At 42.8% G+C, this 16139-nt stretch overlaps 1 protein-coding gene across 1 annotated transcript in view; it reads right to left on the minus strand.

The window, feature by feature from the left end:
- IL17RA (interleukin 17 receptor A) overlaps positions 1-8813 on the minus strand; it is a 20417-nt gene extending 11604 nt beyond the window's left edge. Inside the window, exons 1-6 of the mRNA XM_019544546.1 lie at positions 8744-8813; positions 5307-5453; positions 3592-3716; positions 2363-2489; positions 652-699; positions 393-553 (exon numbers count right to left, since the gene is read on the minus strand). Of these exons, the coding sequence (XP_019400091.1) occupies positions 393-553; positions 652-699; positions 2363-2489; positions 3592-3716; positions 5307-5445 (600 nt within the window). The 5' untranslated portion in view covers positions 5446-5453; positions 8744-8813. The remainder of the gene's footprint in view (positions 1-392; positions 554-651; positions 700-2362; positions 2490-3591; positions 3717-5306; positions 5454-8743) is intronic.
- Positions 8814-16139: the final 7326 nt, after the last annotated feature.

A 16139-nucleotide genomic window follows, 5' to 3' on the forward strand; every position in this document is an offset into this window, starting at 1 on the left:
TGACCCCAGCTGACTTCCTGCCCTTTGGGCAGGGGGCTGGACTCGATCTCCCGAGGTCCCTTCCAGCCCTAATGTCTATGAAATCTATGAAATTTTTGTTCCCCTGTAGGTGTGTGTGTGTGTATATATGATTGAAATCACCCCTTAATTTAATTTTAAAATAAAAATTGAGCTCTTTAAGTCTTTCCATATAAGGCACGTCTTTCAATCCTCCTACTATTTTTCCAGTTCTTCTCAGAAGCTGGATTCTTGTCTGCCTGAATCCCCAAAACAAAGCCAGACACAACTATGAGCTCTCCCTGGGTTTTGCCTTTACCATGCTATTTAGTAAATGTAGAGAATGATTTTGTTTAAAGTGGTTTCAGTACAGATGTGGAAGGGAAAGTGATTACCTCAGAGATATCCTGCGTGGTTTTTTTACATGAGTTCTGCTCATCTTGGAAACTGGTCAAGTGGATCCGGTATCGGGCTGGCTCCATCCCTGGGCTAAAACTCACCAAAAAAGATTTGTCATCCAGACTTTCAAAATAAATGTTAGGTTCCCACAGACTGCCTGCAAATAATAAAGGTATTTCAGAATTACAAACCTTTCCAGGCAGTCATATGGGGGCACCAATTCCCACCGCTATGACAAGTACAGCCATGCTTTACCTGTCTGCAAACATGGTGTGGTTCTTTTCATCAGAGGATCCTTGCAATCTGCAGGAAAAGGAGATGCTGTTGGTTTTTCACACTGAGATGTTGCACTTACATTTAGAATATCAGAACGCAAACAATTTTTTATCCACCAAAAAAGCATCAAAACAGAACAATTACAATAGTATTACTGTAGCACAAGTATGAGCCATTTCTTTTAATTACACCATATTTTTAGGATCCTCTGAAGACAAGGATCTCTTTTCAGAGGCAACAAAAAACTTACTTCCATTCTATAATCTTCCCTCAACATTTGGGTCATTTATACACATACATTTTTGTGCAGATAGACTGTGGAGATCTGGAAGATAGACTTGATTAACTGAATCTGCTCCGTTCCATACACAAGCTGACAAGCATGTCACTGCATTGCTTGCAGTTGTATAAGCAGCAAAATGTGCGTCAGGATGGAGGAAATGGCGGTGGTTCACTTTTGAACTACATCACCTTCTATGTATTTATTTCAAAAGCAGACTGCTGCCATTTTCTTAATACTGACGTGCATTTCACCACTTATACAACTGCAAATGATGCAGCGCTGGGCACTTTTCAAAGCGCCGGGCTCTGTGGTGCCTGCATGTGTAAAAATACCCTTAATGAGGGAAGGTCTGTGCAAAGTGCGTCACCTGGTACTGAACTCTAAAAAGGCATGTCATGATTTCATATTCATCTCTGGAGGCAGCAAAATTCACAGCCACAGACCCCATCCCACCAAAGATATTCTGTCAGCATTTTCTGAGCTCACAGCAGGTCTACCAGCTGGACTATCTTTGCTGACCATAATTCTTCTACACTTATGGTGTTTCTCTCTGAGACCGACTTGACAGATTATATTTTTGATTCTGCATAACATTAACAGCATGATGGACCTCAAACATACACAAACAAAAAACACTCAAGCTTTACAACTCCCAACCTGTTTTTTTCAGAGCAGCTAAACCAGGGGTGGGCGAAATGCAGCCCGCGGGCTGGATGCGGCCCGCCAGGCGATTCTATCTGGCCTGTGGGGCCCCTAAAACATTTAGAAAATTAATATTTATTTGCCCCGGCTGCCTGTCATGTGGCCCTTGATGGCTTGCCAAAAGTCAGTAAGCAGGCCTCCACCCAAAATAATTGCCCACCCCTAAGCTAAGCCCAACAGAAAGAACAACTCTGCCTACTCCATCCTCTAGCAAAAGTGGAGGCCAGAAGCTAGGTGATAGAATTTTTGATCAGCTGGCCACACAGCATGTAAGGACTTGTGTATACCATCTTCTTCTGAAGAAGCTACTGCTATCTAGAATGAAAAAATTAACTACAACAGATCTGACTCTGTGAATTGTATTACGAGTAAAGCTTTACTTTATAGGATGCTATTCGCACAGGCTTCTGGAAGCTTGGCTATGAAGGGTCTGTCATGAATTGTTGTACATACTTTGCTTAACTCTTTGCGCACATCAAAGTAGCAGCTTGTTACTTTGGAAGCACAGACTTTCTGAACATTCGTTTTTTCAGAAGAGCAAGTTTTATAATTCTTTCACCTCCCTGCACCCTGTAATGAATCTTACTTGCAACTCATGAATCAGTTTAACTAGTCTGGTTTAGAAAGGTATAAAGCCAGTTATAGAACTGGCAAACTGGTATTCCAATCTCAAGGCCTAGTAGAAACCATCAGAGGATTCCCTACCAGGCATTTTGAAAGACTTGGATTTGCAGTTGTGGTCTCCATTTACGCCCAGTTTAGGCAGATGATGAACAGTCACTTGGTACGGCTGACCAGGCTCCACTTCAAAGCGATCAAAAGTGAAGTTCCACTGAAACAAAGGATAAGATAGTCTCATTCTCACAACTGAACTGTCCAGTCACTCAAATTATCAATTCTTTTCTCTTCCCCATAGTTCATCCTTTTCTTCAGCATGATAAGCAACAGCTTCCAAGTTAATTGAATATTGTCTGTCTCTTGGACCTTGCCTCCAAAACTCTCTTGGTTTGGAACGGTAAAGCCTGAGTCATGCTATGGAACTATTGGCCTACGATGGCAAGGGTGCATTCAGCTGCATGCCTAGTTTTACCCAAGTTAAGTTCTGAACTGAAGACAGTTTAGATTGTAATAAAGGCAAGTTATGATTAATGGCATTTATACAGTTTGAGAGGAAAATTTTTGTGCTGCTAAGTAGTTGTATGTATGGCTAAGTAGTTGCTGTGTTTTGTCATTTCTCATTTCTGCTTCTTTACCTACAATGTTCTCACAGATGAGTGAGGAGATAAAACTCCTGGGAAAGTTCTGTATGCTCCTGGAAGCCAGAGCTGTTCTCCCCAATATGCTTCTGCTTAATCTCAAATAGTCCCAAGAACTGAGCTCAAGCTGTTCCCAAAGGGAGCTATAGATGGATGAGGCAGTTGGAAAGGAAATAGCATAGAAAGAGCAAGCAGTCACTGCAGGGCTCCCTTTCCTGATATAGCAAAGAAGTAGCCTGATGATACAAGGAGTGAATTAAAAGCAATATATTTACATCATACCATTACTTTTTCATAGGGAATAACAGTTGTTAAGATTATTTGCATTTCAGTAGCACTGTACAAGGCACCATACAAACATACAGTAATTAAAAGTCTCTGTTTTTCTGTGCCAGAGGACAGTTATAATCTAAATAAAGGCTAGGAGACAAGGAGCATCAGCATTCCCATTTTACAGATGGGAAAGAGAAGAGGACATGATTTGTACAAAGTCACATAGGAAATCTAAGCCGAGTTGGAAAATGAATCTAGATCTCCCAAAAGAAAGGCCTGAAGCTCAGGACTAACCTGCCTGGCTAAGAAAGCTATTCCTTTCACTGACAGCCTGACTACTTTAATTGAGCAAAACAGAAACACACCTGTGACATACATAACCTTGCCAGGGCCCTCCACACTCACCCGGCTTCCATCTGGACGGACCTGAAGAGGCAGGTTGTTCTGAAAGTCAAACTGGACACAGATTTGTCGATTACTGGATACCTGCAGCACAGCCAGCTCCACTCCTCGGAGATACTGGATACTAGCTGAAAAGGAAGAAATTTGCATTTTGTTCTAGGAATTTTCAGTCTAGGAAATTTAACCCCATAATGATCTCTGGCACACTTGGGGCATACAACAGGCCTACTCTCATTCATTATAGCCCATCAGATAAAGCAGACTTGCTTATTCACTTGCCGACAGCGATCCTCAGATGAAGCAGCACCCCATTAACTGCTGTGCCAATTCATAAAATACCTCAGCATGCTGTAGAAACTGGCACCGGAGAAGCTTCTTAAGACAAACAGAAACAGGCTGAGAAATGAGAGGGGAGTGGTCATGGTTTAGGCTGACTTTTGTTATATGGCAGGGACAGGAGAAAGGACCTTAATAGACAATTCCACATTTACACTATTTCTTACACTGTAGGGCTGATATATCTGGTTCTGGTACCTCAAACATATAAATGTACTTACCTGAATACCTTACACCAATCAGCACATTTATAACTGTGTCTATACTAGAAGGCTGTGCCACTAGCTATATGCCTTCCTAAATTAATACAGTTACAGTGGTGCAAACCAAAGTCTACACAAGCCTTAAGACACATCTAGCAATGTACCACCTGGCTTTGCATAAAGAACTATTTTTCTTCTGCTTGATGCCAGTCAGTCTAGAATTACAGCTGACAAGAGTGGGAAACGGGGCTAAGGGAGATTTCACAAGTAATTGAAAACTGAAGAAAGGGGCAAAGTTGGAAGGTAACCACTATCTTCTACTGGCACTGGGCTGCATTTCCTGAGGCGCCAGCTCTGGAGCTTCTGTAGATGTAATATAGGAGATCTATGTTAAAGGAACTGAATTTAATTATTCCACTTTGAAGAAACTTGCAGTGGACCTGAGACAACCGCAACCTAAGCGACTGTGTGAGGTAGGTTTCTGGATAGACTGCTATCCAGTGGTAAATAAAACCTGTACATTTCCCATCTACTTGTTTTCATTTTTGGCTAAATTCCTCTCCACAAGTTTATGGTTTTAAAGACATGTCTTTTTACCATTAAACATGTTCCAACCCTTAAACAATGCCAGTAACTAAGCACATTTCTAGAAAGCTCCTTTTGCTGACAGCATGCAGAGATATGTAAAACCAATTTCCAGTAAAATGCATGCAAACAAGATCAGTTTGGAACATCTCTTAGTACTGTACTTGGCATGTTCTAAGCATTTTATGTGCAATAAAAACCTAATTTAGTAATAAGAAAATCAGATAGTTTAAGGGTGGCAGAATGCAGTCCCTCGGTCAGATATTGATGGCACTGGGAACTTGCCTTCAGCATGGGAGAGTTTAACACCATGGTTACATTTAATTTTTCCCCCTTCTTCTATCTTTAAGCATTGTGCTTCCACTCAAACAACAGCACATGGTCTCTGATAAGCCTGAGTGACAAGGAAGGGAAGAATTTCCCCTGGGGTTACTTACCTCATGGTCTCATGCTCTGTAGGTAAGCTGTCCAAAACCTATTTCAAAGCTAGACTAGCCAACAGCTTTTAATACTACAGTCTTATCACTATCTTTAATAGATCCTTAAGCTTTATAAACAGCTCCCTTTCCATATTGACGAATGATGATCACGTACCATCTGTAGCAACTTTCCATTCAATCCGCAGGACTGGGAGTAACTTTTCCTCCTGATCACGGAAAACACCAGGGACGACATCAAGAAGACTTGGTGCAGAGGGCGTCCATGTGGAACTTTGTAGCCAGCTCTCATCCATGCAGGTACCTGCCAGGCAAACCAAAGCTGTTTCTTAGACCTGAGCAGGAAACCGTTTCCTCACTGGACAAAATTTAGATTTCAGGAGTTCTTCTGTTGTGTCAAACACTCCCAATCTGCTTTAGTTTAAGCTAATTTCCATCTTAGTGAGCACTGTACATTGTGGCCAGTTTGTACGGATCTGCTGGCTTCTGCTGGAGGACACAAAACCTGCTCAAGTGCATGGCGGTATGACTTCCTCTTGTGCGATTTGCACAGTATAGACACCTTGGTGATGAGTCACAGAAGAGATCTGCACAAAGAGCAGGTGGTCTTGATCATGGGGAGAGCCAGGCACACAGTATGTACGACATGTGAAGACTATAAACTTTGGGTTTTCTGTGGAGACATACCTGTCTTTAAAATCCACAAGGAAAAAGGGAGCACTGATAATCTAGTCTGAACTCCTGCCTAAAAGAGACCAGTTTCACTCAGTAGCTTCTGCATTTCTCATTGGGCTAGACATACCCTTGTTTAAAAATAAAACAAACAAACAAACAAACAAATAAAATCAGATGACAGAGAATCTGTTGCAACTCTACATACACTGTTCCAATGAGTACCTATATTCTTTGTTGGAAACACCTGCCTTCTTCCTATTCTGAATATGTCCAGCTTCATCTCCTAGCTACTAGCTCTCAAGTCTTTGCTGACTTAACAAATCCTATAGCTTAAAATAATTCATGTTAGCCAATATGGTGCTACAGGACATGGATCTTGTCATCTCATCATAAAATGAAGTTAGGTTTGACAAGTTTGATAGATAGATGCAATATACACCAGATTTGAAAAGCACTTGCCTTTGTACCACACAACACTGCAATTAAAAAAACACTACACAATATCAATAAAGTATACATATAAAAAAATAGCTAGCTGACAGATCTCAAAAAGTAGCTGTCAATAAGGAACCATGAGCAAAAGCAGGTTTTTCTACTGAAGAATTGCAGAGATCAATTCTAGGCCTGGTGGTATTCAGTATTTTTAATCAGTGATATAGATGTAAACATAAAAATCACTGCTAAAATGTTATGGATGACAGACTCATCCATTCTTATTTACCACTACCATGTGACAGACTGTCAGAGTGGTAAATAAGGACAGAGGGGTCACATACAGTGATCTGAATTACCTGCTAAATTGGACCCATTCAAACAAATGCATTAAGACAAAATGCAAGGTCATATATCTGGGAACAAAGAATTCAGGCCATACCTGCAGAAAGGTGTCTTCCTGTCCTCATCCCACTCCCATTTCCCACGAACAATCTCCTTCCTATGTTAAAACTTCTATCCTTAAATGAAACCATCTCTTAACCCCTCTTGAACACATTTAAATAGACTGAGCTGCTTTAGTTTTACTACAAAGCAGGTTCTCTAGACCCTGAATCATTCCTATAGCCCTCTTCTGATTTATGAACTTCTTTTTATACAAACTAGGTACAATAATTGCACACTGGACTCTAGTAATTGTCTCACTAACGTTATATACAGTATTATTAACTACCTCCCTCTTTCTGCTTACTGTTGCTTTCTTCTACATACAAGGAACTCATTTGTTCATCTAGTCACTACATTGCACTGAGAAGCCTGGTTCAGTTTGCTATCCCACTTTGTCACAAAAAAACTTTTACAAGCAGTGATTTTATATTTTCTTCCAGATCATCTATTAAAATATTGAATAGCATCGAGCCAGGAACAGATAAGATCCCTGGGCATGCCACAGATCACCCTTGAAAGTCAATTTGAAAGATTTATTGTACTTAAAAGTGCCACATTATTTTTGCAGTACTGTTTTTAATAAGAATGCCATGTCATACAAAGTCAGTGCTTCACAACAGTTGTAGTAGACTAAGTTACTTTTGTCAACAAGAGCTGAAGTCTCAATATATCAAGTTGGTTTTATGAAAACAGGTCATACCAAACAATGCTGACTGGCTTTAATTCTATCACTCTCCTTCCACTCCTTATTGACTGTACTCTATATAAACTTTTCCATGATTCCCCCAACCCACGATGTGTTAGCCTAACTGGCCTATATTTACCCAGTCATCCCTTTTACCCTTCATACATATTGAAACATTAACTTTTCTACCCTTCTGGCTCAACCAACAGTTATGACATGCTTTGTCTATACTTTGAAACACTTGGGTGGCAAGTTATCTGATCCAGGGCATGTCTACGAGACACTTGATGTACTGAAGACTAAATCTAGTGAGCGTTAGCGCGGCTGGCAAAATCTGGGCTGATGTGCAGTAGACTTGGTCACAAAAGAGTGTTCATCTGCACTAATGCACAGCAGCACTGATTATGGTGCATTAGGTTTAATACCCATTATTACAGGTACTAAACTTAATGCACTGTAATTATGGTGCATTAATGGATGTGTCGACACGTTCCCCAAGAACAAAATATTTAACTTTAGGAGTTCCTGTTTCATATTTAGTTTTCTAGTATAGTATGGAAATACATCTTCCAGTTACTTTCCAACATAGAACATGTATTTAGTGAACATTTCTGCATTATTACTGATAATTTTATAACCTGTATTGATTAAGGGAGCTATTCCTCTTGTTCGATACCCTTTAAAAAATTTGTACTGACCATACGCTTTTTACTGGTATGCCTAGTCTCCCTCAGCAGCTGGCTGCAGTTCATATCTGCTAACTTACAGTCATTATTATCAACTTCTTTTTCCAAGTTGCATAGTTTCATAGTTTCTAGGGTCGGAAGAGACCCGAGTAGATCAAGTCCGACCCTCTGCCATGGCAGGAAATAATACTGGGGTCAAACGACCCCAGCAAGATGTTCATCCAACCCCCTCTTAAAACCCCCCAGGGTAGGAGCCAGCACCACTGGCTGTACAGTTCTTCATCATGCCTTGCTAATCCATTAAGTTCGCATCTAATTCTAAATGCTGATTTAGTAAGATTGGTGTGGGATGGATACACGGTACACACGAGCTTATCCTTAAAAACTATGGTGGGACCTTATTAAGACTTACTCTATTTTGAACAGAAGCTAAATCATTTTGTAACTGTTCTTTTTGAGAACTCTGTTCTGAAATGCAGACAATCTTCAATTCCTCTTTTAGATGGAGTTGGTTTTGGATTCACGAGGTGAGCTGCTTACAACACTAGCCCTGACAATAATACTTAGTTCTACACCTTTCAGTGGTTTAAATAGAAACACTCAGCTTGTGAATTCAATTAAAAAACATGTCACGAATGAAAACAGCAGGAAGAAGAAAAAAGGACTTACTGTTTCTTACAAGGCAGTTTAGATCCTGTGGAGAAAAACAAGACAATCACTGAGAGAATAGAAATTGTTTTCAAATGTACTAGTCCTTCTTTGCTAACACAGAGAAGGCAACCCAGCAAAAGCAAGTGTTTCTAACCAACAGATACAGGCTGGAAGTGACTTCTTGTTATCAGTAAAAAGTACCATAAAGTTACCATCTAGACAAGCTAAGGGAGTAATCAAGTACAGGTTCTTGAAGGGTGAATTTAAGGTCACAATAAGACAGAGAGAAGGTAAATTTAGGTTGAGTATCAACAAATAGCTTCCCCAAATGAAGATCTATTGGACCACAGGTCTTTGCCACACAGCTGGCAAATTACAACCATCTAACATCAATTAGGCTGGTCACTATCTCTGACTTTGGAGATGGGACTGGCTTCATGACAGCTCTATGAAGCAGGGCTTGCCACTATGGTATTTGATTATGCAAAGTATAAAGGGGCATCATTCGCTCTTTGGGTTGGTAAATACTATCACAATACTTAAGGTCACTTTAAAATCTTCATTAGACAAATCACTGGAGAACACATAAGAGGGAACGTTTCTGCATTCCCTAAAGAGAAATGGACTGGAATGGTTAGTATGCCTTTCCCATTTTTTGGATCTAGGATGCTATTAGAAATCCTGGTACTAAAATTCAGGGTGGCTTTGACTTAAATCAAATTGACTTAAATCATGATTTAAATCAATGGTCAGGAAGCCTTGATTTAATCAGTTTTCTACAAAAAGTGCATTCTTGTTGTATGATATAACCTACATTAAAAGATTCCCAAACAGGGTCTCTTATGGCCTGACAAGCCTGCTGCCATGATAGGTTTTCCCTTTTACCAAGCTATTCCCTCACTAAATCTCAAATCAGTGGACAGGCTATACTCAGAAACTTATTCCTCAAGACTTCTGGAATATTCTGCTCAAAGTGTTTCTCTTTTTGTTTCTACAGCCCCTCCCTCCTTGCATTTATCTCCAGATTCCTCCTACTTGCCCAGATCTACTCCACCCACAGCAATCCTCTATTCATTTAACTTCTTGAAACTTTGCACTTTTAGAGAGAAGCAAGGGCCTGACTGTGTGTACACAAACTTGCAGAGACAACAGGGGTGATGGGTAGGTAATCAGGTCTGTTGTCTTTCATCTCTTATAAGTATATAAGGGGTATATATCTGGGTCTGGATGAACACCTGTTCACCAGAGTGCCCCATGGGATGACAAGGTCAAAAGGTCACAAACTCCTCCAAGACTGTTTCAGCTGGACAGAAGGAAGAACTTCTTTACTGTCTGAGCCCCCAAGGCCTGGAACAAACTGCCGCCAGAGGTGGTGCAAGCACCTACTCTGGACTCCTTTAAGAGTTAATTGGACATTTTTCTTCCTGGGATCCTGTGATCCCAGCTGACTTCCTGCCCCTGGGGACTCGATGATCTTCTGAGGTCCCTTCCAGCTCTAACGTCTATGAAATCTATAAAGTCTCCATATACTGCTGTGAACAAGGATGTTATCTCTGGAGACACAAATCCAGTGTGAGAACTGAAACTAAGCATCACAGAGATGCTTAATGGGATCTTCTAGACTGAACACTGAGTCCCATTGGGTAGAGCGTTTTTTTTTCCAACCTTTACTAATATATAGAGGAGCCTCTGGGAACCCCATACATTTTTAAAGTTGACCTACAAAAAGGAGGTGACAGAAAAGGGACAGACTACTTCAACTGCTGTCCTTTTATACTTTATGAAGAAACAAAATGGTCTGAAAGAGTAGAGGACACACAAATTTTGCTTAGTTTTCTGCATTAGAAACTCATGTCTTGTGTCCTTGTATTCACTAGGAAAAGGGTGCACAGTGAACTGAAGTTAACCAACTTTAGTTCTAGCAAGGTAAAATCCTAGTGATGGTAAAGTAGTTTACTTTGAATTGCTATAATTCAGTAAACTCCAAACACTTGGTTTCCCTTGGCCTCTAGTCAAGTCTTCACCTAGAAAAAGACACATCTTACTCATTAAGATTCTAGTAGGAACACACCTCTGTGGTTTCTTACCTCACTGTTACTCGTCAAGGTCAACCACAGGCAGAGGATATCAACTATGACAAATTATGAGGTAAAAACTGCATGTGTCATCTCCTCTAGATTTTACAGAAAGGTAGTTAACATGTTTACCTTCAGATAATTTACTGGGGGAAAACAGACTACAATATCAATTGCTAGGTTTCAGCACTAAGGAAAACTGCAAAGCATCAGATCAGCAGTTCCCAACCTTGGGGTCGCAGCTAATGAATGAAGTTGCGCACTCCTAGGGAGATAGGCATAGAGGGGGGGGAGTGGGGAGGGGCATGTGCTCCTCAGATCTGTCCTCTTCCTGGCAACTCTGCAGCAGAACAGGGCAGGGAGGCTTAGTGCCACTGCCAGAAGCCCCATGCCAGCTGTACCACCGTGGCAAGGTGTCCCCTGCCTGCCTGGAAGCAGTGGGAAGCACAATTCTGCACTGCTGCTGCCAGGTGGGCAAGGGGTGCCTTGCCATGATGGCATGGAGTTACCAGCAGTAGCACCAAGCCTTCCCACCCTCCAGCACCGGGGCCCACTATCTGGGCTGTGAAGGCCCTCATGGAGAGGGCTGCAGGGCAAGGAGACCCAAGCTGGTAGTGGGCAGCCTGCATCCTCCCCCTTGCCTCCCATGGGTTCTACTTTGCCCATGCTACCCATGGGGGGGAAGGGGGAAAGAGAGGGAAGCTGGGCTCTGTGCTTTGTTCCAGCCATAGCAGCTGCTGCCTCCTGCAGGTGGCAGCTGGGACTCAGGTGCTGCTGGGTGGGGGGTTGCAGGCCCTGGCCCTGGTCCCATAGTCCTGGCAGCTGGAGGCCCCTGCTGGTAGGGCGGGGGGGCGGCACGGGGGGGAAGGAGGCTGCAAGTGAGGTTGGGGCTGTGGGAAGTGAAGGGTCATGCTAAGGAAATGGAGTCATAAATGGGTTCATGACAAGGAAAAGGTTGTTGGGAAGTATTGTGTTAGATCATGTTCTTGTTTCCCACTGGGGTCAGTCTATTTCTACTGTCCTGGACCTAAGCAAAAGCACCACCAAAAACTCTGGTTAATTGTGCTTCTAAAGGGCAGAAGAACTCTCTTGCATGGCAGTGGTTCCCAATCTGTGGTACAGGTACCACCAGTGTTATGCAGACAACTTGGCAGTGGTGCACATTAACAGGTTTATAATAAAGTAATTATATGACAAAAATTTGCTGGTAGTACTCAAGGTTGTATCATTTTAAATTGGTGTTGTGTAATTTGTCAGTTTGGGAACCTAGGGTGTTCCTGATGTTTTGGATACAATACTTTATAGCTGCAGGTGAGAGTTGGAAATGATGAGTGTGAGTAGTCCTTCAACTGTCTGGGACCTGGCAAGGACCTGGACTTAAGGGGTCTGGAGGCCTTATGCAGTTCTAAGCCCAATCATGAACAGAGCCCACTGGTGCAATCACTTTCAGCTTCAAAATAATACTAATGAGGTATACTTAGTATACCAAGTATAACATACTTGTTATGCGTGTTTATCTTTCAAGCACTTAACACACTAAAGCTAAAAGATAGTCAAGTAAAGGAATCAGCTGAAGCAAGATTGATGCATGGCATTCAGGCTGATTGAGGAGTGCTCATGAAAAGAGGGTGCACCAATTTAAATTGGTGTCACTGATATAGAAAAAGCTCCACATTGGCTTTCTAAATACTATCAGGTTTAGATAAGTCTAGGTAAACAGTATGGACTGTTTGCTTAGATTGAAACACTCCCATGTAACACCTGCAATGCAAATACTGCAGGCACTTTGCTAGTGAGTAAGAGCTAAAAAGCAATTAGGCAAATACCATGGAAACCCAACTGAAGCTAGCTAATCTGAATCTATTTCACTTTGTGCTAATCTATAGCACAAAGTGAGAAATGTAATAAATTAGCAATATTGACAATAAAATACCTAAGAACATAAAAAGTGCTCTACTGGGTCCAACCAATAGTCCATCTAGTCCAGTATTCTATCTAGTCTAGTGACAGAAATGGATGATACAGAGGAAAGGCAATGAACAGGATATCTCTAGTGATGTATTCCTTTTCCAATATCCTTCCTTGTATCCACCATTACTGGTTTAGAGATGTCACCATTCTGTTCAGACATTAATAAATCTATAACATATAAATTTATCCAGTCCCTTTCTGAACCTGGCTATGCTATCTACCTCTACCACCTCCCTTGGCAATGAACTCCACAAGTTAACTACATGTTGCAAAAAGTATTTTCTCTTGTTAATTGTAAACCTGTCACCTACTAATTTCAGCAGGTGCCCCCTAGTTCTAGTATTCCGGGACTTGGTAAACAACACTTTCCTGTTCACTTTGTCTCAGTGTTGCCAACTCCCATGATTTTTGGTGTTGTTTTTGTGTACAGATTTAAAGAATATTTAATAGAACACTATATATTTTACCTGATGAAGCCTCTTTGATCGATAAGTTGTAACAACTTTTTTTGGGGCAAAGTTTAACAAAATTACTTTTCTTAAGTTAAAAATTATCACTTACATCTGGGGTTTTCAACCTTTTTTAAGGGTACAGCCCTTTTGGTGGTGGCAGCCAGATGCGGAGCGGGGTGGGGTGGGGGTTGTCTGGACACACAGTGGTGGTGGGGCTTGCCTGTGGTGGTGGTAGCATGGGGTGGTGGATGACAGTGGTGGCTACTGTGTGACAGCTCTCCCACATCTGGCTGGCCAGACTGTGCCTATGCAGCCAGCAGAGGGGAACTGCTGCCCTTGTCCCCTCCCCCTGCTCCTGGGAGGTGGCGGTGCAGGGTGGTTGGTGGCAGTGCTCCATCCCCACCTGCCCACACATACCCCCAGCACCTTTCCAAGTACCCCTGACTTAAATCATGGCTGTCAAACTGGTAGCCTGGGGGCTGCGTGTGGTCTATGAGTTGTTAACATGTGGCTTGAGGGACTCAGTGGCCGCCTCTCCCATAGCTGTGCAGCAAGGGAGGGTCCAGGGCTCATGCGGTGGGAGCGGGTGGAGGCCCACACATTGATGCTGCAGCCCGTGTGGTGGTATGGAATTCCGTTGGGGTGATCCTTGCAACACACAGCTTGTGCAGTGTGCAGCTTGGAGGCTGCAAAAAGGCTCTGTGTGTGGTCCCCAGCTGCACCAAAGTTGGACAGCTTTGAATCAGATGAAATCATTCAGGACTTCAACATTTTCAGATCATCAGTAATTATTGTAAACCATGTTCCATAAAGTACCTGTATAATTGGTGGCAAGTTATTTACACAAAAGACAAAACCATCTGCTTTCATTTAAACATTAATTCTACCCAGCAGATAAGGCACAGGGAAGACAGCTGATATACAACTATCAACCTGTGCTGCTGCTCTGAAAACCAAGCCAGCACGTTAGACTTAGATCCTTCTCCCACAGAATCAGTCATCTAAGGCAAAACCATTTGAGAGATTTCACAGCTAAAGAGCAATCTTTCAAACAGCTGTATGCATGGCACCAATATCTAGGTTCATCCAGTACCATTCAACTGGTGGACAGGGATTTGGACAAGGGTGAAATTTACCTCCACTGAAATTGCAGTTTTTGACATGAAGCACAGTCTCGAGCACACCAGATTTCTGCTGGGTTCTTGACTGTAGTTATACAAGCTTAATTTTTTAATCTCAAACAGAAACATGTTGCTGGGAATGTTATTACTGCTACAGCAGCCACAACCACAACTGGAGTAGTAGACATGCCCTACTTTTGGACCTCAATCCATCCCATCCTTGGTGCTCAACTGGCCTGCTTCCTAGTGCATGTACACCTCCCTCCCCCCCACACACACTTTCCAACACACACTGACCTCTTCATCCATTATACAATAGATCTTTGTTTACCTATTTGGGTAGATTAAAGTTGGGCCCAGTCAGGCATAACTATAGTGAGTTTGCTAGAAGAGCTTGACGCTTCTCAGCCTGTCTGATCACCAGGGATTTTTGTTTTCTGTTTCCCATGGAAAAACAGAGAAAACAATGGATATCCCCTTTTTATCCAAGAAAATGCAGATTTCTCCTTTTAGATTTCTCTTTTGCAAAGAGCTCTGCAGGCTGGTTGAGCTCCAGCCTGCAAAAGCTGTTTGTAAACAGGGCAGGAAACCCCCAGCCCTGCCTAGAGGGGAAGGGGGAAGGTCAGGGCTGAGACTGTCAGTCACAGCTCCACTCAGTTCAGCTTCACTCTTTGCTCCTGGAGCCTAAGATAAGTGGGGCTTGCAGGGGCTAGGGGCCCCTCTGGCAGCCCTGGGGGGTGCCAGGAACTGGCCCTGGCCCCACCTCAGCAGGCAGCAGTAGTGTGGGGAGCCGGCCCCATGCTGCTTCTGCTGCAGCTGTCTGCTGTTGGGGGCAGGGAGCTGCAGACTTGGGTCCCTGGCCCCATAGCCCTGGCAGCTGGGGGACCCCTGCGGCAGGCCTGGGAGTCTGGGGCTGTGGGTAGGGTAGCAATTTTTTAATCAGAGAAAACCAGAATCCTTGCTGATCACACAGTGGCATGTAGATAACTTAATAATAGTCTACCCTACCTGTAAGAACCATTCTTATGCCAGTGAGTGGTGATGGCCTCCTGGCTATCAGACAACAGAGGATGACACAGGACAGAAAAGTGAATCACAGAAATCAGGCAGGGAGATAAACACATTGCAATAGATCAGGAAATAGCCCGCAAACTCTGTGGCCATGGAAACAACAGCACACTTGCACTAGACCTCCAGGAGACCAGCATGCATCTTATCTCCTTTTACTACCCTTTAGACTGAAATTAAATCAATTGGGCATCTAAACACCTGAAAGCTGCTGGACCTCAATAATTCATCTTTGGGCACCGCACTTCAGGAGGGATGTGGATAACCTGGAAACAGTCCAGAGGATGGCTACTTGTATAGTCGAGGGCCTGTGGGTAAAATCCTATGAAGACGGATTGAGGGACCTGAATCTCTTCATCCTCCACAACAGAAGGTTGAGAGGTGATCTCGTGGCTGTCTACAAACTCATCGGGGTGGGTGGGCAGCAGGGAACAGGGGAGACTCCGTTTACCAGGGCACCCGTTGGGGTTACTAGAAACAACGGCAATAAACTGAAAGAGTAGATTCAGATCAGACATCAGGAAGAAATTCTTTACTGTGAAGGTTGCCAAAATATGGAATGGGCTTCCAAGGGAGGTGGTACTTTCCCCTACCTTGGAGGTGTTCCAAAGGAGATCAGACAAGCACCTGCCCAGAGCAGGGGGTTGGACTCAATGATCTAATAGGTCCTTTCTGACCTTAGAAATCTATGAAACCGCGACGGGCCACAGATCTGTATGCCATGTCT

The sequence above is a fragment of the Crocodylus porosus genome, unplaced genomic scaffold, assembly GCF_001723895.1.
Source record: "Crocodylus porosus isolate Cpor-Errol unplaced genomic scaffold, CroPor_comp1, whole genome shotgun sequence".
Taxonomy (NCBI): Eukaryota; Metazoa; Chordata; order Crocodylia; family Crocodylidae; genus Crocodylus; species Crocodylus porosus.